The sequence below is a fragment of the Lepeophtheirus salmonis genome, chromosome 14, assembly GCF_016086655.4.
Source record: "Lepeophtheirus salmonis chromosome 14, UVic_Lsal_1.4, whole genome shotgun sequence".
NCBI classification, from domain to species: domain Eukaryota; kingdom Metazoa; phylum Arthropoda; class Copepoda; order Siphonostomatoida; family Caligidae; genus Lepeophtheirus; species Lepeophtheirus salmonis.
Window position 1 is genome coordinate 18,483,285 of NC_052144.2, and position 25,035 is coordinate 18,508,319.

A 25,035-nucleotide genomic window follows, 5' to 3' on the forward strand; every position below is an offset into this window, starting at 1 on the left:
AGTTTTATTGGATATAGTAGCGAATTAAATTTAGTTTATTTATGTATTTTTATTTCCCATTAAAATAGGACAGAAAGGAAATATATATTAGTTTAGTTTATCATAATCAATATTGACTTGTTAATCATGTTGATTATAAATGTATACATTTATTTTATCAACTGTGACTCTTAGAAATTTACAGCAAAATGGTATTTTTTAACTATTATTTAAAATATTAAAGAATCGGCATCGGTCATTTTCACTAGAATTGCATCGGCATCGGGATTTATTTTTGGAATCGTCCTATTACTAATATTTACATTCAAGCAAATATGAGATAATATTTACTCATATGTAATAAAGAGGGAGGGAAGGACATGAATACAAATTTTATTTATTAACTTCTTTCTTTTGTACTCAATAGTCTATATAAATTTTTAAAAGGGACTATTATAAGTAGCTTCCCCTATGAACCTATGTAGTAGCTATATGTGACAGAAGACCGGGGATAGCAGGGGCACGCTTAATACAGTTTTTTATGTTCTGAAATTCCTGCGTGGGATCTGAGTATGACCAATAAGTAATTATGAAAATTGTATGTATTACGGGCATGCTATAAAAAAAGAAATTGAAAATCAACATAATGACACTGACAATTCGTGGAACGTTATGGAGAAGATCAGCTACAATAAATTTTGACAAGAGAGGAGGACGAGAAGGAAATCAACAAGGACATTGGCAAGAATTACTCCGATGTCGACCCCAAATTCTACTCAGAGCCCAAAAAAGGCTAAGAATTATAACTCCAGGTTGCCTCAAATCCTCAAGGTTGCAAAGAGTCTACTATGAGTAAACATAAATGTTCAATCAGGTTTTTATTATAATTGAATCTATTTAGGAAAGGAAGTTCACAGCTCAGAAATTAAATAATAATGACAATTGCTAAGGGAAAAAAACCATTTTTTTCTAATACCAATTCAAAAAAAAAAAAATGGGTAGGCTAAAAAACACATAGGATTTACGTCACTACCAATAAGTTTGCATTGACAAGCTAAAATGAAGTGAGAGTTAGAGCAGGTTTGACTATACTTGAATAAAATACATTTTGCTCAGAAAAGGTCATTAAATAATACGATATAGTTTAATCTACCCCCCAAAATGTGACAAGAAAATTTTTTAAAACAATATGAATAAAAATTAACAATTTATAATTTATTAACATCTTTTTTTAATATAAAAGCTTTATGTTCATTGCAGAGACCTTTTTCTATTAATTCTATGGGTTATAGAAAGTACCAACAAAATAAAAATATGCCCAGAAATGTATTACAAAAGCAAAGTAATGTTCTTTATGTTGTTAAGTACCTACATGGAAAATCCAAATAGAACATATGTTTCCAATGCCACCTTTCTCATTTTTTGGTTATCAATAAACGTGGTTATTTATGAGTTACTATTATTAAATTTGGAAGACTCTTTGTTACAAAACGAAAATCATTTTGAAAAGGAAATCTTTTTAAGTATTTTAAAGGAAATGCATAATTTCAGATCTAACAATTAGTTGTCATTTCACAACTTTCATAACTGTGGAAAGGAGCAACAATCCCATTTCTTAGAGTGAAAGGAAAATATGAAATAACATTTTAGACGATAATTTTAGGGGAATTACTTTCGATCATACAAATAAATAGAGTTGTTCACAAAAATTGGAACAAAATTTGACCTCATCCAGATCCCGTATGAGTTTACCACGGCCGAGTTTTTCCTCCTTATACCAGAAGTTAGGTCACTAATAAAATAAATTTCTACTTGTTTTTATTTTTATTCAGTTGTCAAGATGGAGAAACACAATCATTCATTAAGTAGTGTTTTGCTAATTTGAAATTTTCAAAATTCTTTGAACGCCCATAACTTCAGAATTATTATTTTTGGCTATTTTTAAGGTTCAAAGCTGTTTTAATCCCTCGGTGTTGAAGATAAGCATAAATTATGTTAATATATTTAAAGCCAAATGTTAAAATATTCTTTAAAAAAAAATTTTAATGTCTGCATCATTCTTAAAACTCAAGTTACCTTTTTTTAAAGTGGAAAAGTTGTTTCTATCTCTTCTAACAGGGGCATACGAATATTTAATGACTTTTATTATTAGATCAATTCAAAAATGAATTTTACCCATGAAATATTGTCATGGCCTTATCTCAAATTGACAACGATATAGAGCATTTTTGGAGTGGCTCTTTTTTTAAATTAAACTTCATACTTTCTGCTATCCAATGGGATACTTTCAAACTTTTTGAATCTATTTGTCTTGAAAAAATGAGCCTTTGGAGAACATTCGGCTTTAAAATATATAAACATAATTTATCCTTATCTTCAACACCGAGGGATTAAAACAGCTTCAAACCTTAAAAATTTCCAAAAATAATAATAAATTAATGGCCTTTTTAGGAAGGCCACGAGTCATTCAGAGAAAAATAAAACTATACATGGAATCAAGGGATCAAATTCTATTAAATTGAGCACATACTGTTTTTTCTTTCCCATTTTTGCTGTTTGACAGTGTTATACTAGAGTGATATAATTATTGATTCCCTCGTCATTCAAAAAAATTCGAATTAGGGCTATAAACCCAGGTTGAGTATTTGGAACGACCACTGGGACCATTTATGGAAAATTAAAAATTTTATCCATGAAATAAAATGGTTACGATCGTTTTTACTTCATAAATTCATATAAATACAGATATTGTCATCCAAGAGTTGAAATAAGATAAAATGTCAGTATTATCGAAGTTAATAGAAATACAAGATTAGACCATCATGTAATTGGGCTTCCTAGAATTTTCAATTTGATGTATCGTACCCACTGATGGGCAAGATAGGCAGATTTTGACAAAACACACAACCATTCATAGTGTATGACGTTACTATTGCTAGAATTATCATTTTACTGTATCGTACCATCTGCTTGGCAAGAAAAACAGATTTTGAGAGAACAGTCAACCACTTATACACTATTACATCTATTTTTAAAAGAATGGTAGATGTCAAACATCGGTTGTACACGCGTTATGGTGTAACTAAGGTTGATAATTTTGGTAAGGATACAAAAACGTGCAAGGAGAAGGGAAGAAATACTTATGGTATCATTGTCCAGTGACTAAAATAATAAGCATCTTCCTCTATCAAGAACGTTATCAATTCCCGCCTTTATTATTCAATATTAATATAATATTAGGTACGGATAGTCGATAGAGAACTGAATAAAATGCCTAAAATAACGTCTCCTTCTTTCTAAATTTCTAGAAATGGAGGCCCAGGAATTTGGAAATATTTACCGGAGGAGAAGCAGATGACGTCGGATTTGTCGATATAATGTGCCTTTAGTCCCCTGTCTAAAATTAAACGCCACTCATTCTCCTCATCTCATATCAAGCGCATAAAAAGTAAAGTTAATGATGAATACATCAAGTCAAACTTTAACTCTGACCTCACAAAGATGCTTATTGCATGTATATACCCTTATCTATTGCTAGTCACCTACGTTAAAAAAATTTATGGAGAAATTCACGGCTAAACCTATCCCTTCCCGAGGAACCATCATTAAATTAATGGAGGATGTTGGTAATGATATAATTTACAGAAATATCTCCATTGTAAATTGTGAAGTTGAGATAATTTTCAGCATGTTTTGAGTCATCCACACGAAATTAAGATCAAAGTTAACAATAAAAAGTATAAAATATTTACTAATTTTGAAATAGAACTCTGAATTTTGTACCATCTAACAGTAAGTATTCATTTTTTTTTAAATATAACCATAAAATATGATTCTATTTTAGCTAAAAATATCAATAACTATGATACACAGCTCATTAAATGACAAAAACATGTGCTTAAATGGTCACAACAACGGGGTAGTAGCTTTGGATGGTTCGCAACTAGTTTTTCTGACACTAGTTTCTTCACTTAAAGACTTGGGTATGATCATTAGGTTTTCCAATATTACATAGTCAATAAATATTACTTTTTGATCACTTATGGCTTAGTTATGGCTGATAGGCTCCAAGAAATGGTGTTCAAAAAACTCATAAGAGGCAAAAACAACTGCTTAAATGGTCACAAAAACGGGGGTAGTTGCATTGGGTGTAGCATTATAATTAACATTTGTGTATATCCTTCATGATAATAGTATGTTGTTATATAAGCATAAATAACGGGGGGGGAAATCTTTTTTGATGCTCTTAATAAGGAGTAATATCGCCGGACATTACTACATAATTAGCTTTTCCTCTAAATCTTTAAGATGGATTTATTTCTAACATTTTTTTTATTAGTATATTTATTGTCTAATTTTATGATTTTGACATTTACTTTATTTTTAATAATTAGTTAGATCTCATCGGTAGAGATATATCTATCCTGTGCACAATTGTTATTATATAGCAACTTCCACATGAAGAAGAGGGGTGATTATCTTTTTGATTAAACTCCACGTCTCGCTTGTGTCTTGCAACCTAAAGTTATGACATATTTAACTGGATTCCGATGTCAGAACAAGAAAATATTATTTGGATCAATCTATGATTTCAATATTCTGTGTATATAATTTATTGTTATTAGTTATATGATTTCAATTGTTTAATTTTGTATATTTAACATAAATGTATGATGGTATATTTTTTAGTATGTAGATTATATTTAATTAAAGCCTTCTTTTTTAAACTTGGAACTTCAAATATATTTCGAAATACTCTACTTTGTCGTTTCATTAGTTATTATTCTAAGAATATGCTTCATAATGAATTACAATTTCATGGAGTGTGATGTTTTCAAATCTACTGTAACGGATAAAAAACGCATAAGTCAATCATACGTAGTATATCTTCATTAAATATTTTGCTAATAAATACTTTCGTTATACCCTCAAAAATCATAATAAAGCAGGCAGCTGATAATCACATCAGTATTTTAAACAATGATACCATAAGTTCTTCTCCCCTTCTTCTCCTTGCACGCGTTTTTCTCTACAGGATTATCAACTTTGAGTATAACCTTGTATTTCTATCAACCTTGAGTAATACTAACAGTTTCGAATTGTATCACACGGCCCAATATCGATTTATAAATTTATTAATTAACAGAGAAAAATGGAAGCAAGGTCAAATAATGCAAACATTTTTTTTTTTTTTTTTTTTGGGGGAGGGGTTAAAACTGTGTATATTAAAAAAACTGTTCCAACCATAATTTGACTACAAAATCAATATTATAGAGACTGGGACTGTTTATGCAGAATTAATATTTGTCTTTATTAAGTATAATGATTATTCCATGGGAGAATTGAGGCTGTGATTGAGGCCCATGGAAGTTATATTGAAAATTAATCACTATCTATGCTATTAAATCAAACTCAAAATTGCATCACAATGCTCAAGATCTGAATGAATTACAAGTTTATTCAACTGTAGTACCCTGTATTAATTGTGTCTCAAATTATTGGAAGGGGCTACTTTCCTAAAGGAGGTATCCGAATCTTTCTCTCGGAATTTCTATATATGAATCATTTATGTATATTGTATACTTTACTCAACTTGAAGTGTTTATCTGTATACAACATCTTATATCACATTTTATAACTTATCCATAGTTAAAAGATTGACAAATATATATATATATATATACATAATCTAACCTTTTAATATTCGCACCTATATAATTGATACGGGCAACTATTACGTGACAACTTTTATTTATTAAGCAAACAGCATTTCAAAGATTTATGTTTCAATCTAGTTTTATTATACATGTATGCCCCCTTTGCATTCTATCTAGGTTAACAGACAACATATCAGAATATCATTCATAAGTTTAACATTAAAAAAAGGGAATTGGGGAAGAATTTGATATTTAACATGTGATATGTACTTTCTTTGCATGTAAAATTAATTAAAATGATGACAAAATAATCAAGTCATATTGAGGAATAGGTTACCTTCGTTTTAGATTCACGCATTTGCAGCTCTAATTCATCTGGAGGAAGCTCACAGTTGACCGGCATCACAATCCCTCCACAGGTCCATACTCCAAGAGCAAGGATCCAATATTCCACAAAATTCGAACAGTAAAGAGTCAAAACGTCCCCTTTGACAAACCCATTTTTAGTGAGACCAGATGCCACTTTGTTTACAAGAGAATGAACGTTCCCAAAACGTTCCATACGACCAATTGATAAATCCTTGATCCAGATCCTATCTGGTTCCTTTTCCCCGATTTTTTGCAGGATAAACTCATGGAAATTAAGTCTAAAAAATAATTTTAAATGGTGTTGAGTTGGTTTTAAATATATAACTTATGAAATAAAAAATATTTTAGTAAAATTTAAAGTTCTTATTGGAACTACTTATTGCTCAAAAATTACCGAATCTACATTATATTGGAATAGTTAAGATGGAGTAGAGAATCAATATCACTTATCACACTGAATAATAATAATATTACTTATCTTGTTTTTATTCACAGAATATTAGAATAAGACTCATCATTAATACTCAAACATGCTCTAATTATTCTGTTTTGACTTATTCATAACTTTTTTAATAGCGCATAGTATTGAATGTATTGTATCAATTAATATTTAAACCGTGGCTATAGTCAACATAAAAGCAAGTTAAGTTGTATTGATCAAATGGATACCATTTGTATTATTCAACAAATTATTGTTATTCCAATAAACTAAGTACTTTGATTAATCTTTTAAAAGCGCCTTAAATTGCATTTAAAGTATCAAAAAAACATCACCACAATTAAGTTTTATAAATCAAATGATGATTATACACAACAGTTTGCATTAATAAATATCTCAACTCATATGAATACAATAAATAAATAGGGATATTTTTAAATATTTTAAAGACTTGTATTGCATAAAATATCTGTCCGAGAGGTTATGTTGTTAAATATAATTTCTTACGAAAATAGATGTAAACAAAACATTAAATTTTCATAATTGCCCTGGAAAATATAATTTTTGCAAAAAAAATGAAAAAATCCCAAAGAGAACCGATTATAACTCTACTAAAAGCTGGCACACTTCTATATCAATCTAAAAGATTGCCAAGATCAATAAAAAAAAATTAACAGGTGTACAAAGTGATTGAAGGATGGAATTCTTTTCCATTTAGGGAACGTTGCAGAAGGAGGTCAATGATTATCCTTCAAGAAATAAGGATGCTCTCATGGCAACCCTTGAGAAGAAATGGAAACAAATTTAAGATGATGTAGTACGTGCCTGTTGTAATGCAGTTTAAAAGAGATTGGTTACTGTAAAATATGCCAAAGTTGGTCAAATTCAATATATTCATAGTTTAAATAATAGTAATTGTTAAATTAAATGTTTCAAAAGATTTCTATAAAATTGGACTTGTAGTTTTTGATTTAGAGCCAATTATGAAAGACCATCCCTGTGTGTGCTTGTTCTTGATTTTTGTTCAAAATTGATTTTGTGTTTACTCATCAAAATGTATTTGTAAGATCTTAAATGGAGAAATAGATATGTCAATACTTGTAATTGGAAGATAAATTCTAATTAAATAATCCGGACGATTCCCAAAATTATTTTTTCAAACAATCAAATTTCCCCAATTCTTTTTTTTTTCTTAACGACTCCAAAAGCTGAATAAAACGGACATGGGGATCGATAAAGTGGAACGGAAATCGGTTATGAGAAATCCATTCACCAATTCAAGAGAGGGATGGCTAAGATTTCGTCTCGCTACGTCAACAGTCTTCACCAACAAGTCGAAAAAAGATTAAACGGAGAGGCTCGGAGTCATCCTTCCATCTTTATTATAAATGCAGTAGAGTGATTGATGCCTGTAAGGGAAATCGTGGAACAGAAAATTAGGGATCCACTCGGAATAGAACTAAAAAACGAAGATTGGGAAGTGGCTATGCCACTGACGACTCGGGCTCACCTAAAGGGTGATGCAGTCATCGCGAGAGTTATTTGTACTTTATACTTCACTCGGACTATGGAATCTATAATAAGGACGACAGGACTCGATGATTTCATGGAAGGACAATTAAGGGTGCTTCAACAGTTTTAACTAATGGTGTTTATGGATAATTATTTATGAGAACTGGGTCCTAATCTTCTCTTCTTTAGTCACGTGGTAGCTTGCCTATCAGATCTACCGGTTTTAATATTTTATATATATATGTATATTGAAGAGGGGAAGGGCGGGATTAATAATTATTTCAAATATAATATAGAATGTTAATTATTGTTATATTTTCTTCCTATGTGCTTTTAACCGTATTACTAAATTTTTGTCAACTCATATGATTCAATATTAGATTATTATATGGTTAGATAAATTGATTAAAAAAAATCAAATCATAACTTGACAACATTTAGTAAATAATTGTTTGATAATCATTGAATTTTATTAGAAGAATAAATATTTAGGTATTAATAAATATAGTATTCTTAGATGTAGATCATATTCAGTCAGTATTCTGACAACAATGACGTAAAAACATATAAGATAATATAAGCAGAAAAAAATAAACTTTTTTTCTGCATTAACTGTTAGGAATAATTAATTTGTGGCCTTTTTTAATGAAACTCTTCCAATAGACATTTTCTATCAGCATTCTTGTTGACTTTGTTAATTCAATAAAAATTTGAAACATTGAGATAAGGAAGAAAACAACTGCTGACAAACAAATGTATAGTTAATTGTTATGTTAGTTGGATAATACTACTCCTTCATATTACATTAGGTAATATAGTTATACATGAATTGAATTGTGTTATTAAATATTTTATTATAGAAAAACCATTAAAAAAAATTGCTTACACAGGCTCTTATTAATTTTTTTAAATTTATAAAAATATGTATTAATGATGGGCTAGAAATGATGTAGTCCGATGCAATGAATAGATGCATGAGTCTAAATAGCCTGGATAACACACAGGGGAAAAATTAGGGGTTGGGGGCAATTTTGTACGAATGAATTTTAGACAATAATCGAATTTATCTATAAGGGCAGAATCCAAAACTGATCTCAGCTCAAATTTCTGTGTTTTTCTATTAGCCATGCGATTATAGTAATTCAGGACTATTATTGTAAGTGATTTTTTACCTGAAAAGAATCCCCAAATTAAAAGTAGGATTAATAAAACTTACGTAAAAGTTTTTGGTTTTTTTATTCTGTATCTTGTTCTGAAAAACGTCACTCTTCTTTAGGCCTTTGTAACTTATTCATAATACATAGTGATGAGGAATATTATAGCCTTTATTATATAAAAATATTCAATCTATTATTTAAAAAAGGTTTATTTAAAAAATATTTCAATTATAAAAAACACTTTTATATAAGTTTTATTTGTCTAATTTTAATTTGGGTATTGTTTTAAGGGTAAAAAATGACTCTGAACGATAATAGTCCTAAATTACTAATTTATTCTGCCGATATACAGGAGTGTATAGACCAGGGACGGACAACGTGTGGCCGCAGGGGTTAATATATCAGAGACACATCACAGTTGGCTGTATTTATTTGAGCTGTAAATAAGGATTTCAATGTAGCTGAAGAACTGCTTGACTTGAACCCGTTGAAAGGCACTAAGAAAGGTTTAGATATATTTGAAGGTGTTCAATCATCACTACAGAAAATGGGAACTGAGGACTTCAGGAAATGTGTATCACTATGTACAAATGGTGCACAATCTATGATTGGCTGTCAAAATGGCCTCATTGCCAAAGTACGTGAGTTCTAGCGAGATGTTATTGCAGTTAATTGCATCATACACCAGGAGAATCTGAGTGCTAAACTTATCAATATAGATCATGTCAACTCCGTTGTAGGAAAAACATTAAACTTCATACGCTCACGAGGAATAAACCACAGAGAGTTTTAGGAGTTCTTGAGACACCTTGAGAGCCAGTCTGAGAATGTTGTTAATTTCATAGAGGTTCACTGGCTTAGCAGAGCAACAACATTGTAACGTTTCTGGTTATTATTAGATGAGATCATTCTGTTCCTGAAGTTGAAACAAAAAGAGGTTCAAGAACTGAGTGATCCTCTATGGCAAATGGACCTCGCGTTCTTAAATGATATCTCTTAAAAATTACCTCAGCTCAATGTCAAGCTTCAAGGACAAAACAAGTTGGTATATAACTTGTTTAAGCACCTTTGAACATTTGAAAGAGATCTTCAGCTCTGCGAACAAAGTCTGCGTGAACAAAAAGTTGACCATTTTCCCACCCTTAAATCTGTCTTTAATGGCAACAATGAGATCCTGGATAGTTATGCTCAGAGAATGGAAGTACTTAGGGAGAAGTTTTCCTCTCGCTATACAGAGTTCAGAAATCTCAGAAGTGAGATGACTGTCTTCTCATTGCCTTGTGCCTGTGAGATATGCTCAGCAGCTGTACAGCTCCATCTTTAATTGAACACGCTGCAGGAGGATGATATTCTCATACAAAATTTCAAAGAGATTAACCTAATTGAGTTTTATAAGTATGTACTAGCTGCAGATTACTGTAATTTAAAGCGGTTTGCTAGAAGATTTGTACGCATGTTTGGAAGTACGTATACCTGTGAGCAACTGTTTTCTAAAGTGAAACATATGAAAAGCAAACTGAGAAGCAGTCTAACTGACAGTCAGTCATCCGCTGCATAGTTTGTGTCTGTGCAAATCAAGAATAGAACCAGACATTAACCAATTGGCTATAAACATCCAACTTCAAGCTTCTCACTAACTATGAATATTATAAAAATATGCATTTAATATCTCCTGCCATTCATAAATAAAATACATGCATGTTTATTGTTTCATATCCAAGTTGTACGTATGTACTATTATTTCAAATTTAAATAAAAACAAAAAATATCAAATCAGGGTTTTGTAGTGCGGCCCCAAACAATTGTTGCATTCTGAAAAATGGTCCTGTTCTTGAAAAGGTTATTGATCCTTGGTATATACTGTCAGTACTATAAACTAAATAACCAGTGGCTGAGCGGCATGGAGTCCATGGCCTCTCCAGCGGTGAATAATATTTCACTAAACTTTCTTTCAAAAGAAAAGCTCTACTAAACTTTCTCTAAAAAGAAAAGCTCTATAGAAAACAAAGGCTGATATCAAAATATTTACCTATCTGATATTTTATAAATGAGTTGATGTACCCGTATCTTGGAGAGCTTTTGTTTAATTTTATCACTATTACTTTGTTTCGTATGCTGACAGACTCATATTCCAAGGATGCAGTATTTAATTGGTTGGATAGCCCTTTACTTGATGGAAAGGGCACACTCCTGAAAGTCAAATTTATTTAAATAAATCATATTTTAGTTATCATGTTCGAATTCAACCATTTGATTCCAATTTAGTAATGTTAGTAAGATGGCCGTTTAAGAAAACGATATCTATTTTTAAGAAAGACAAACTTTGGTAATGAATAAATCTTATTTTTTATTTTGTATAATGAATTGACTAAGAAGGCAAATTTTATGTTGCAATATTATGAAGAAGAACTTAATTCATTAAAAATGCATTCATTCGTTCATATAAGAGTGAACACTTAACATTAAACATTCTCTGGCTACAAAAATTGAACAGCATTATTTTTTCTATTCTCACCTTTTTTTGATTCCATCTTATGAAATATCGAAGCAAATATCGAAATATCTAAGAACTTTTACAGGTATGGGACATTTTGATCGTTTTACTGATTTTTATCTGATATATCAGTCCACGTCTAATCTCATCTCGAAAAATATAATAAAAGGTTATTTTAAAAAGAAAAAGATTCAAAACTTATTTTGAAAAATAAAAAAATCAAGAGAGGGCCAAATGGGAAAAAAGATCTGAAATTTATTTTGTCAAAAAATACAAGATCTGAAATTTGTCTAACAAAGAGCTAATTTTTATAGAAATATACTTTTTTTTACCTTGAAAGACACATAAATTTACAAAAGACCTCCTCTGTAAAATTCGTGCCACTTGGCCACTGGTTATTACAACATATTTGTTATCAAAGATTAAGTTAACTTTATTTTGTCTGAATGAAAACACTTAATTCTGGAATGTGGTCGATTATGAAAAAATATTATCCATTCATAATTAAAATCCTTCATTTGAAATGTATAAGACTGTATTTCTCTCTTATATGTTATCTCAACCGTAGAATTTATCATTTTCTTTTGTTATGACTGGGAATCTTTAACTGGAATTAACAGCTTCTCCAAATAATGTATGATAACTTTCTTTATAACAATGCAAGATAATTAGTTAAGTGTGCAAAAGTAAATAATAGATAAATTTAAATACCTGGAATAAAGACTTTCTTTTACCAAATGATTTTTTTATATATATATACATGCAATAGTATATCATAGTGAAACCAAGCCCGAATATAGTGTGTTTAACATTTTTAAAATGGCAAACTATAAATTTTGGCTTTCCTCACATTTTAACAAAAAAAAAAAAAATTAAATTCAGACTCTTTTTTTTATTATTATTATTTTGACTTGTTTTTATTTTGTTTTTTGCGTAAAGAACGTAAAATCAGATTATGCATTTCCAAAAGTTATGTGCAGTATTTTTTCTTCTTCCCTCTTAGAAGAAAAGAAATACTATTTCTTTAGTTACAATTATCAAGAGATTGAAAATTAAATCTTTTTACTCTCTTTTAGCTTCCATTTGATTTTCAATTGAAAAAGGAAACCACAACAGCCGTGAATCTACTTAGCATGTTCCTTTTTAGCTACAAAAGAAAATAAACTTTATTTCTTTAGTGGAAACATTAGTATATCGATATATGTACATGTACTATTTTATAGTCATAAGTGGTACATTGAAAATATTTTTTCCCAAAAAGTTTTTCATAAATATACATAAATTTTTTTTATGTAAAAAAACTTCTCTTTTGGAAGTAGGTAAATACTTTGTTTGTTCTGTTATTTGTATGGAAGTTTAGTTATTTATATCTAAAAGGAAGTCAGCACATGCTAAAATAACCAAATAAACTTCTGATTTTCCCTTTTAAATAAAACGAATTTACAGCCCTTTATACATATATGTATTCTTTTTCTTTTCTTTTTTAATAGGACTCGCTAAGCTACAGTATGTCCAAAAATGAATGGTGGTTCATGAAATAATCTAAACAAGTGATTTTTTTTTGGTGAAAAACTTTATTTACTTCCCAATATGACTAGACTACCTTTAAGTTTAACTCATTTTTTATGCGTTTTGGCATCCCTTCATACAGATTATTCAAAGTATCTGGATAAATTTTTTACCAAGCTTTTGGGAGTTTTTTTTTTTTTTTAATTCTTCCTCTCAAGTTGCTGGCGCATTTTCATTGAGTTCCCTCTGGACCAAGGCTCACAAACTTTCAATGGGAGACAAATCAGGACTGTTGGGAGGCCATGTGCCTTTGCCCAGAAATAATCCAAGTTGTCTGAACATCACTTTTTTGCCTTTTTGGATCATCGAAAATTATTGCATCAGAAAAATTCAATATTGCCTAATGATTGTAACAGCCAAATTTCATTTTATTCCGACCAAAAATAACTTGATATATAATGGATATTTTTAATACCACCACCAATTTTGGACATATTATATAGCTACACCTGCACATTCTTATTTCTTACATCTTTTTTATAAATATTTTATAAAATGAAGCCTAATTATTACGACAAAAAAGGAGAAGATATAGGTGCACCAGTTGATATTTAGCTCACATTCAAAAATGACTTGGATACACTGTATCATTTTGCTCACACGTCATACTTTCTCTTTCTATCTAGAAATTGGAGACTGCGACAGCGGAAAGTTGAAATTCTTATCATTGGAGTAGGAGGAGAGAAACCTCGACTTTTCTGGATATTCGAATCTTTGGAGGATCATGAAAGTAGATAGAAGGTCTCATGTGGAGAATGTTAAGAGTTTCTATCTTTTGGAGTATACAGAAGGAAGGGAGGTGAAAGAGGGACTTGGAGTCGATCCATTGACTGAGGAACGAAGCCGGAGGAGATCACATCGTAGACATAGCACTGTACATAATGAGATTTGATCTCCTCCGGCCTTATCCTTGGTCCACGGATCGATTCCTAGTCCCTCTCCTCCCAATCCAATAATATAGTTTTCGTATCGCTTCATTTAGCGAAGTTATTTGTTGATTATTAAAAGGTTTCTATAATTGAATTTCAACTTTGCATTGTGACCGTCTCCAATTTTGAGATAGAAAGATAAAGTATGATGTACACTTATATAGTGTAGACAATGACATTACAGCCAGACAAATAAATAAACAGACAAACAACTTTGTTTTAGTTATAACTAATATAAAATAAATTATTGTTTGTCTGAAGTAATAAATGGTCAACTAATCAGTATTTAAGTATAATTCATATGTTATAACAGGGATGTCTGCATGTTTTTTGTTTGAGATGGCGAGGGCTTAGATCAGAAATTGAGGGTTTACATCATGAAGGGGTCCATTTTGTTGTAAAATAATGGTACTAGAAGGACCTGTTTTTAAATTGAGTTTAGTGCCCAGTGTGCTTGTCTCTTATAAGGTCTCTCAACCGTATACCAAACAACACAAGATGTGTATAGGGTAGGGCAGGAAAATAATATAAAAGGTATATCATTCTGCTTATCCAATAAGTGTTAAAAAATTATTTTTTAATAAGAAATTGAGGTAAATGTAAAATCTTTCGAAAATATTAATATGTGTTTCGTAAAAAAGGGATAAATATAAAAGAAAATATCATTGACGGTAAAGTTAACAATTTTAGTACTGCTGTCAGTGCGCCAAAATATTTCTCTCGACCTTCATCTTGATACTTAGATAATAAAATATAAAAAAGTATTATTCAAAAACGGTTATATTTTAGTTTAATGTCTATTTTGGCGTTTAATGGTGTGTTTTATCAATACTTTTTGTCCAAGAACTACATAAAACCATAGGACATACTTTGATCCCTAAAAAAATGATTTTCGAGCTTCTGATACCTTAAAGCATGGGGAAAAAATCCAAAAACAAATCAAAATTCAAAAGAATATATTTTTGAATAGGTCTAAAGGGACAACTTGTCAGAGGTTTTTGTCATCAACTCCTGCATGGCCTTCAGCCGACTTGTAAAGGCTGTCATTATAATGAAGGTGGGCATGTTGAGTAGAATACATGTTTTGTCACTATTATTTTTTTTGCCTATTATTGAAAATATAAAATTATTGATGTATTTCTAAATCCATCTTTCGAGTCCACGTTTTGCTGCCCTACCCTGTACATGTGAATACGATCGACGAGATGTTTGTACATTTTACAATATGTACACATACTTCAAGACTTCGACTGACCTAACACTCAAACTTGATTTTACACAAAAAAATGTTGGTTTTTATATTTTTTAAATCGCCAATTTAGTGATATATCTATATTGTAGCCTTACATTCAAGACTTATTTAGATATTTCCTATCAAGGACCCATATACATTTGAGCCGGATCCAAAGTACAGTAGAAGTAAACTTGCTTTATCTAAAAAGGTTCGAAACTCAATCATGTTTAATCATACTATAACTTCTACTTATCATAAAAAAGATTGAAGGATTTTTGGATCCTAAAAAGCATATAATTTTGCTCAATGCTTATTCATCTTGTTATAAAAAAAGATGTAATGATTTAATTTTGAGGTATATGGAACGTAAACGTTATTTTTCTTGATTATTGCTTGGAGTGAAATCTATATAAAGAGTTTCATTGCAGTGTTATTAAACACGGGGTTACCTCACACGTCGTTACCCTTGTTGTATCATGCAAGCTTTCCTCCAAAAAAAAAACATAACAAAGGCACAAAATCATTTGGTAGTTAGCAAATTCTTCCCAGCAATGCAACTATTGTTAAGTATTGCTGTAGTTTAAAAGGAGCTATTAATACACGATTAAAATAAAGATTAGGAGAAAAGATGCAAAAACATTAACAGGTGACAACAATATACATTGTATAGTTTTGTGTTACTGAGGTAACGCCGTGCTCACAAAAACAAAATGTAAACTGTATTTTGTTGTAAGATATCGAAGTTTCTTTTTCGTTTCCTCTAATTAGTCTTTTTGACATAGATTGCTTGTTCTTAGTAATTTGTGAACAATTATCAACTATTGTTGAACAATAACTCCATAGTTGGAAGAATTGGCTAACTATCAACTGATTTAAGGCCTTTTCCTTTATCTTTTCGGAGGAGAGGCTGGGAGATAGAACAAAAGCTAACGACGAGTCCAATGTTATTAAAACAATCATTCTTACAATAACTAGTAATTATGTTCTGAGAGTAGAAACATTTGGTCATTTATTGTTTTAGTATCAGTAATCAGTAAAAATTTAACCTAAATACAGATTCTATTTTTTTTTAGGTCCAAACATGTGGTAAATTGCTCCTAAAATTTTGATAGAAGTATCTTTCTAATTTTTGTTTTGGATATAGATCAGGAAGTTTATATACCCAAAGTTTACTCGAATATTTACGTTTAAAGGTTCGAACTGACCCGGATCTGAGAAAATGTAGATCCAGCCTATCTCTACATGTCGGTAGGGAATTTTCTCGTGACATCATTACTTTGGAAATTAACCACCTTGGGGGTAGCATAAACAAACAAATTTTATGGAAATAATAACTTTGTCTTTAGATATAGGAATACTACGTAGAATTCAGCTTTATCATATATAAAAACATTAAATGTAAATTTTCAAGCAAGTTTGTTAACTATTGAGCATCTTCACTATCGTTACAGAATACATAACATACCGAAATTGAGGCCATATTAGAGAAATACAGATTAGGGATCCAAAACTTGACATAACATGGCTGCCTTTTTTGTCTTGCTCCGACATTTTACACTTATATAAATTGTATAAAAACAAAACTTGTTGATTTTTGTTTCAGCTGTAGTTTTGGTTATATAATGGAACCTCGTAATACAAAAATATCCAGGACAAAATCGTAATTTAATGTTACTGCAAAAAGTAAACAAATTTAAAAAAAAAAAACATAAGAAAACTTAATCTTATGGCTTATCACTTATATCGTATACTACTTTATGCGAAAGAAAAAAGTGAATAAATTAAATTAATAGAACGTAAAAATAGCTATCAAATTATAAATCTGTACAGTTAATTTTGTTTTTAATCGATAAGGGATAAGAAAAGTAAAGTAAGCCGTAAGAATATTTGATCTTTGCAAAAGTAATAACTAATTCATTGGCTACAATATCTAGAATGTTAATGTATAATAATGTAATTACATATGTCATGCGCATATTATGATCTGAGATATAATTAATAAAAGTATATATATTTCTGATAAATAGTTAAGGTTTATGTCCTTTTGTTTGCCAGTGCTATTATGACATCCAAATAGATACAGGACAATAACTCATCTTTTTCCTTAATTAAAAAGCAACATGGGTTTTTATTCTGATAAAATTTGCTTGTTTATGCGACTTTCCCAATGATGGCATAGCATTAAAGCGTTTTATATATATAAACTTTAGTATTAGGTTGTTTCAAGCTTTGTTAGTCTCTCACAATACTCTATTTATTTAAGATTTGAACAATTACGCAAGTCAACCAAATTTTGACGAAATGATCTGGAACCAGTAATTTGTTGCAAATTTAGTTATATATAATATGTAATCAACCTTTTATTGATTATAATTTCCTCAATAAAATTGAAAACAAATCAATATTCCAGCTAAACTTAAAAAAAAAAATACTCAAAAATTTAAAGGTTTCTGAAAATCTAGTAATACATTTCCTGTTTTGAGTGCCAAGCTCTAATTGACAAATAGGAAGAGCCAATTCCTTCAGAAAATTTAAGATCAATATTTTTGCCGTCCTCTGCAGCTAAATATACTGCTGTCGAATACAAAATCTTGGATTCCGCTAGATACATCACTAGTCTCCAGTTTAAAAAAAAATATTTGGAGGTTTCATCGAGAGAGATCAACGAATTGATTACGATATTTTGAAGTATTTAGGAGGTGATTGTTTTAAATAATTTTTTGTTCGTCTTATTTTAATGTTTGATTGTTTTTAGGTGTAGATCCTGGCTAGGAGGTATAATTTTAAGCTAAAATGCTTATTTTCATTAGTATGACGTAATTCCTTCTAGAAATTCATATTATATTCATTTTATGTTTTGCATATATCTACGTGTAGTATATGAATTAAGAAAATGAATATCCAAAATTCTCAATAAAAAAATTGATACGAACAACTAATTATAGATTTGTCATCAGCTTGTCAAGTAACAGCTATAATGTTAGAATTAAATCTTAAACTTAGAAAAATGCTGATTGCAAAATGTCAGTTGTTGTTTTTAAAATGCATATGACATACTAATTGTGTTACAAAATATATCTTAATGAAAAAAAAAAAAATGTAGTAGTCTTTAAATAGTAGTAGAAAGTAAACAAAACTAATATACTTTAATTGAATAAGATGAATAACTGTCTAAATACGATCAGTTTTATTTACCTACCTATATTAAGGTGGCCTTCAAAATTAATGTTTTACTTTTAATTGTCTCACACTTCCGTTTAATTCCCGTATTAGTAAAACTTGCATGTGCAAAATAATTTTTACTTTAATTGGTTGTTGTACTGGATTCTTAATGTTTCACCCTATAGTGAAAAATTACCCTAAAATTAATTGGACAATTTCCATTTTGTTCTAATAATATAAGGTTATAATGAAAATTTTGTCTGTTAGCAAAAATAAAATTTCTGCCAATACCTTTACAGGTTTAGTAGTTATTGAAGTTTAGTCATTTATATGATTTTATATTTATTGTTTGACAAATTATTTTATCGACAAAACGAACCATAATTTGGTGCACACTTCTCTTGTCTGAAGTTGTAAAATTTAAATTTATTCTATGTTTCATTGGTATTTAAAAATAAAACCGTCAGAAAGTGTCGATAAAATTAGAATTTTAGTCAAAAATTTAAGAGCCAAGGGCTAAATGTTATAATTTATAGTAAGGGAATATATTTACAATAATACAACCCATTGAGCCGGCAAGATAATGAAAAATATGGGTTTTTAAGTACATATTTAGAGCCACACTAACCTCCATTAATGTAAAGTAGAGTTAGAAATAAATAAAGTATTTGCTTTGTTTTCTTAATCAAACTTATTCACATCAGAAACATGGTTTTAAAAAAAAACAACTTACTTCTGTATTTCATTTTCTCTCTTCCAAGCAGAGAATTTAACAATTCCAGCCGTGGAAATCAATCCTTTGTAGCGTGCTTGATTTGGACTGGATAGCATAGAAACGAGTCTGTAATAAAATAGAAAAAATAAAATACATTTTAGAAAATATTTTGAAATATAGTCTTAATATAATATTTTAATAGAATACTAATATTATATGTTATTATGAATTTAATATTACATTGCCAACCTCATTAGTCCCCAGTATGGTCTAGACACGGAGTGACTTCCCCCCTCCCCCCCTTACTCAATACATCCTTCCATATTTACTACTTCTACAGGGTCATGCATTACAAATTTTGACCTCATACAGATCCAGAACAAATGCTATGTGACAAATTTTTTGGTTTTGTTTAAAAGCATATATAATAATAACATATTGTTTTTCATTATGACCTCCATTGCCTCAATCACTACCACAATTCTTCCTAACAACCTAACGCTTGCCTGTGCAACGCCGGATATCCCTTTGCTTTATATACATACACTCTAATCTCATGATTTTCTTTATTTCAAAATAATTTAGGGCTTATTGGGGAACATTTTTTATATACCATTGATATTAGCAATATATACTCAAAATGCATAAGAGAGTTTTACCTTGTGCTTACACAGTTACATACATGCATATTTACATAGGACATACTTATATATACAAGCTTATATTTGAAAAATTAAGTAGAATAAACAAAGATAATTGCGTTTTTTTGTATATGTAATTAGATCAAATTTATTGTAATGTAAACATAATTGAAAATAAACAGACAAGTCTAAATTTATTGAGCCATTAGAACAAAGAGTTATTTCATTCATTTGTAATAATACATATTGTAAAACATTATCCTTCATTAGTTCCTAAATTTTAAAGTAATGCATTATTTGAACGAATTTGGAACTCCTGAATTGCTTTTATATAACGTACACATATTGAGTGTTATGGTATGATATAAAAGAGTTATTTTTCAATACAGGGTTCAAAATATCAGAGTTCAATAATAATTTTAAAGATATTTTATTAGTGTTGGATGAACTAAATTCACATTAATCTCCATATTAACCGATGTCACAATAAATTTAAATAAATATATGACATTAGAATCTTTCGTCAGATATTTTTGAAAGAGCTAATTATTTTTTCGGGCTCAGGGAGGCACTCAAAGGTCGGGTCATAGGAGAGCACGATGAATTGGTAGATGTAAGCGAGAAAACTGTAACGATAAGTACAGTTGGAGTGACAATGGTCTTGATGGTTCGATTACTAAATGAACTATAATCTGTGGAAATTAATAGACTATTTATAATAGAAGTTTTACCCTAGCCTAGGATAAAAAACGAAAATATAACATGGAGATTTTATAACAATGAAAAGAATTAATGAAAAGTGTTGAAAGATTGCAACAAGTGATATCCCAATGTAATCGAAATAAAAAATACAATATCTTAAATCCATAACTTGGAACTTACACTCATTTTAAATATTTATTAATAGTTCACATTATCTGTTATGTATAAATGTAAATAAATAATTATAAAATAAAAATAAATTGTTCATACAAATAATTTGATCAAATCTAATTTAGATGTGGCTTCAATTAAATAGAATATTTACAAAGTTCATGAAGAGACGAAGAAAATCGATATCATCTTTTATTCCAATTCTAGGTTTCTCCAACTGTACTGGGATTTACAAATTTCCTCATGATCTCCTATGATCTGACCTTTGAGTTTCCCCGTCTCCAAATCATCTTAGCCTCACCACAACCAAGCGCCTGGATCATATTGAAGTGTAAATCACTACTCTCGCCTAATTGGATGTTATGCTTGTTCGTCCATGCACAAATCTTTTCCAATATGAATAATCCATCATGTCTACAGTCTAATAATAATTTTCTAAAGGTTAGCTTTCCTGGATCTATAAATAGTAGTTAAATGTGACCTTGAAAGTTGATGTCAATATACATTTTGTATATATATAATTCCTTCTCTCGAACCGACTGGGTAACGAACCTACGCAGAATAACTTCAAGAGAATAATTTCTTCCGAGCCCCTTGTCTGTCTACTTATACGTAGAGATGGACAAAACGCAGAGAAAAATAACTACTTAACCTTAGAAAAGGAAATGGCTAGGATATCGAAATGGGAAAATATGAACTCCTAGGAAAAATGGTTGGATGCAAATCCCATTTATTGCAATCCAGGCGGAGGGAGAAATTTTTTAAGGCATTTGAAAAATAGCATTAATTATATTTAATATTGCACTAAAGTAAGCGACAAAGCTATAGTCTTTATTAGAGGGAGATATTACTACAACAATGAATAAAAGAGAAGAAATAGCACACAGCAGCCGTTTGTACTTTTCTAATCTCAAAATGGTTATTTATCGAAACTTGAAGCCCAGCTATACCTAACTCTATCTAAACCATATTGAAAAGTTTTAGTATGGAATCCTTTTTTTAAATCTAAATCTGTTATCATTATTTCTTAATTCTTGAGAAGGGACCATGTAACTACTAATACAACTCAGAGAACATTATAATTGAAGATTGACATCGACGTAATTCCGACTTATATCCATCCTTGCTAGAGACGCAGTGAGATTTATACTTATTCTTATAATTGGTATGTAAGCTAAGGTGCTCCTTTCCAAAACATTTTTAAAATTGACAGGAATACCATGTCAAATGCCGTTTCTTTTGCAACAAAACAGCAAGACATATGATCCACAACTCTAGCACTATATATGACTCAGAAGATTAATATTGTCAGATTGGGCTAAAAAAAATGTATACGTTCAAAATATTTTTTTTCAGGTCGATGACAATACCAAGAAAAACGAAGTTTCATCTCGTCATGTCCATATGTAATGAAGAATAGTTACAAATATGAAGGAAGGTACATGATACCCCTGAGCATAGTTTTGCTCGCTCAAGTGAAAGAAGACTTACTTGATGGGAGGCGTTTTTTCAACAGAAAACTGCTAATTTTTACTTGATTTTCCTGTTGACCATGGATGTACACATTTTTTTTAAATCCAACATTTGATGAAGTTTAAATTGTTCATTTTTAACTTTTTATATAACTACCAACATAAGCCAGTAAAATATAGTTTTATATTTAATAGGTTCTTACGGTGTTAAAAATAACAAGTTTTCTAAGTTTATCACATTACATTGTGAATAATCTCAAAGGATAAAAAAATATACAACTTATATATAGACTTTCTGCTTATGTGGCTTTCAATTATATACAGTATACACATTTGCAGTAGTTGCAAGTTAAATTACATATAGTCTGAGCATGTATGTAAATACTTTAAGAATTACTTACCCTACAGAGGAACCACGGCGAGAGTTGGAAGCACCGGAAAATGAAGGAGTTGCCAAATTTCTCATCTTGAAACGAACAAATTACTACAAAAAAAAAATATATATATATTATTTCCTATTTCATAAATATATTTTCCATTTAAAAAAATGTTAATTAACGAATTATAAAAATAGATTCATTCAAAAATAACTTTTTTATTCTTTCTTTTTTGATGAGTCGGTATAAATATATGAACATATTAAAATATAAGGAAACCTAAAATATATATTTTTATGCAGAAGTAGTATCTTGAGTTGAAATTGAAGCATATCGTTTTTCCTTTTTCTTTATTAATATCGAACATCAAGTTACCTTTTTTTATAATTGAAATATAATCATTTCTTTCCCGAATGTATCCTTTATGTGCCTACAAATACATATGTATGATAAATATTTTTTTAATGTAAAAATAGGCATTTATTTGACGTGTCATCGTAAAAAATACAAGAGAAAACATGATTTTTCTTTTATAGCTATTTCACTTCATATGAAAGAGTCATCAGATTTTTTTTACTTTATTAAATACTAGCGGTGGTACTCTGAGTTTTTAAGCGTTGATGAACAGAGAATAACTTGCACATAAAGTCATCTCCATTTTTCATGAGCACTTTACTAATGAATATGTTCGTTCCTTAAGAATAAAGAAATAATAATAACAGATTGAAAAAAAATACGACGTAAGAAGTAGGTGGTACTTTACCTAGTTCTTAAACTTCATTTAAAGTCACGTTTATACATATATAGTGTACTTCCTTTTTTTTTCTTTATTAATACGAGTTGATCTAAACGTCTTTGAGATTTAATTTATTCCTACATTCCATTTTTATATACTTCTATAGAATTACTATTATTTTTAATATGACATGAACCCTTGACTGTATTGTTATTTCTTAGATCAAGTATCTACATTAAAAAAGTTCTTACTTTCAGCACGGATACAGACAGATCTTGCTTTATTAATATAGATTTTACACTTTATTTTGAGAATGATATATTTTCATAGAATAAGTTCCTCGCACTTGGTTTAAATTTATTGAAAGGATATATTCATTCAAAAATAATATGTGTAGGATTTTATGCTTGCCATAGGTCACAGTTTCTCATTGTATTTCATTTTTGTGGACTTCTTTGAGTTTTTAAAACGAAAAAATAAAATTCAATCTCTACAAACTATTAAATAAGAAAAGAAGCAAAGAAAATATGAAGCTAAATCGATTGCTATCATAAACAGTGAGCATATATTGAAAACAAAGTAGGCATGGAACATCCACTCTTCGATTATTTTATTTTTTTAAATAAGTTCTTTAGAAGATTGTAAAAGTAGATTCAACGATAAGCTACTCGAACCAATTATAAAGTGGGAACAGGAAGGCATTTTTATAACAAATTAATCACACAACTTTTCATTATTATTGTCTTCCAAAAAGGGTGTGTGTCGGGGATTTAAGCTCTCATTATCTTCACAAATCTTGAATTTAGCTCCTACAAATTATCAATTAAATTAAATTTTAACTCAGTTTAAAATAAAATAAGGTTTAATTAATTTACTTATTGCTTAAAATTTGGCTATTAAGACTTTTTAGCTGTAGTAAAGGTCAGAAAAGGCCAGCATGTTTGCAAGGAGTATTTCTTAATACCCAATTACGAATTATTAAATGGATTTACCTTATAAAGTCTTTTTGTTAGAAAAAAGGTCAGTAAAAGGTAGGGAAAGGGTCAAATTAATTTTAACTTCACCTCATTTTTCTATTTCGAGTAATAAATTAACAATTGCTCATAATTTGAGACACGTGAATGGTTAATATGGATATCATTTCTTTTAACGAGTATCAGATGGACATTCAGAAAAAAACAGTTTATATAGAAACTCTAACTTTTGAAAGAAATCGTAAAATTTCGAAACTTTGAAGCCGTTGAGCTACCTCTAAATTTTTTTTAAAGCGTTCAAAATTTATATACGATGTCTTTAGTCTAAAATTTAAAAAATAAGCTCCACTCTAACGTGTAGACCAGAATACTGAATACTGCAGTAACCTTGCCAGTCAACTTTTACGTCTTTCCAGGCTTTGGATTTGGTTGATTGCGTTTAGCCCACTCGGCTGATTGTTGATAGAACTTTGGAGTGTAGTGATGGAACCACGTTATGTTAATACTTATTACAGTTGAATTTAACTAAAAATCGCTGATCATAATGACCTGGTAGTGGCTTTTGATCAATTGTGAGCTTGCACGGCATCCACTTTGCACACAGCTTTTGCATGTCAGAATATTCATGCATTCATGTTTTCTATAGATTTCCTTAACAATAACAAAAGTGTCTTCACTCATAATGCTATATCTCACGAACCAATTGACGGACAGCAAAAAAATATGTAGACAAATCGTTTATAGGC

At 29.8% G+C, this 25,035-nt stretch overlaps 1 protein-coding gene across 3 annotated transcripts in view; it reads right to left on the reverse strand.

Moving 5' to 3' along the window:
- LOC121129190 (probable 4-coumarate--CoA ligase 1) overlaps nt 1-25,035 on the reverse strand; it is a 292,268-nt gene that overhangs the window by 240,432 nt on the left and 26,801 nt on the right. For 2 of the 3 annotated variants that reach the window (XM_040724873.2, XM_071893293.1), the window contains exons 2-4: nt 22,604-22,686; nt 19,235-19,342; nt 5,974-6,283 (exon numbers count right to left, since the gene is read on the reverse strand). In XM_040724873.2, coding sequence (XP_040580807.1) covers nt 5,974-6,283; nt 19,235-19,342; nt 22,604-22,668 — 483 coding nt within the window. In that variant the 5' untranslated portion in view covers nt 22,669-22,686. Of the gene's footprint in view, nt 1-5,973; nt 6,284-7,542; nt 7,854-7,954; nt 8,164-19,234; nt 19,343-22,603; nt 22,687-25,035 lie in introns of those variants that run through there. The other variant, XM_040724874.2, reaches the window with a different exon arrangement.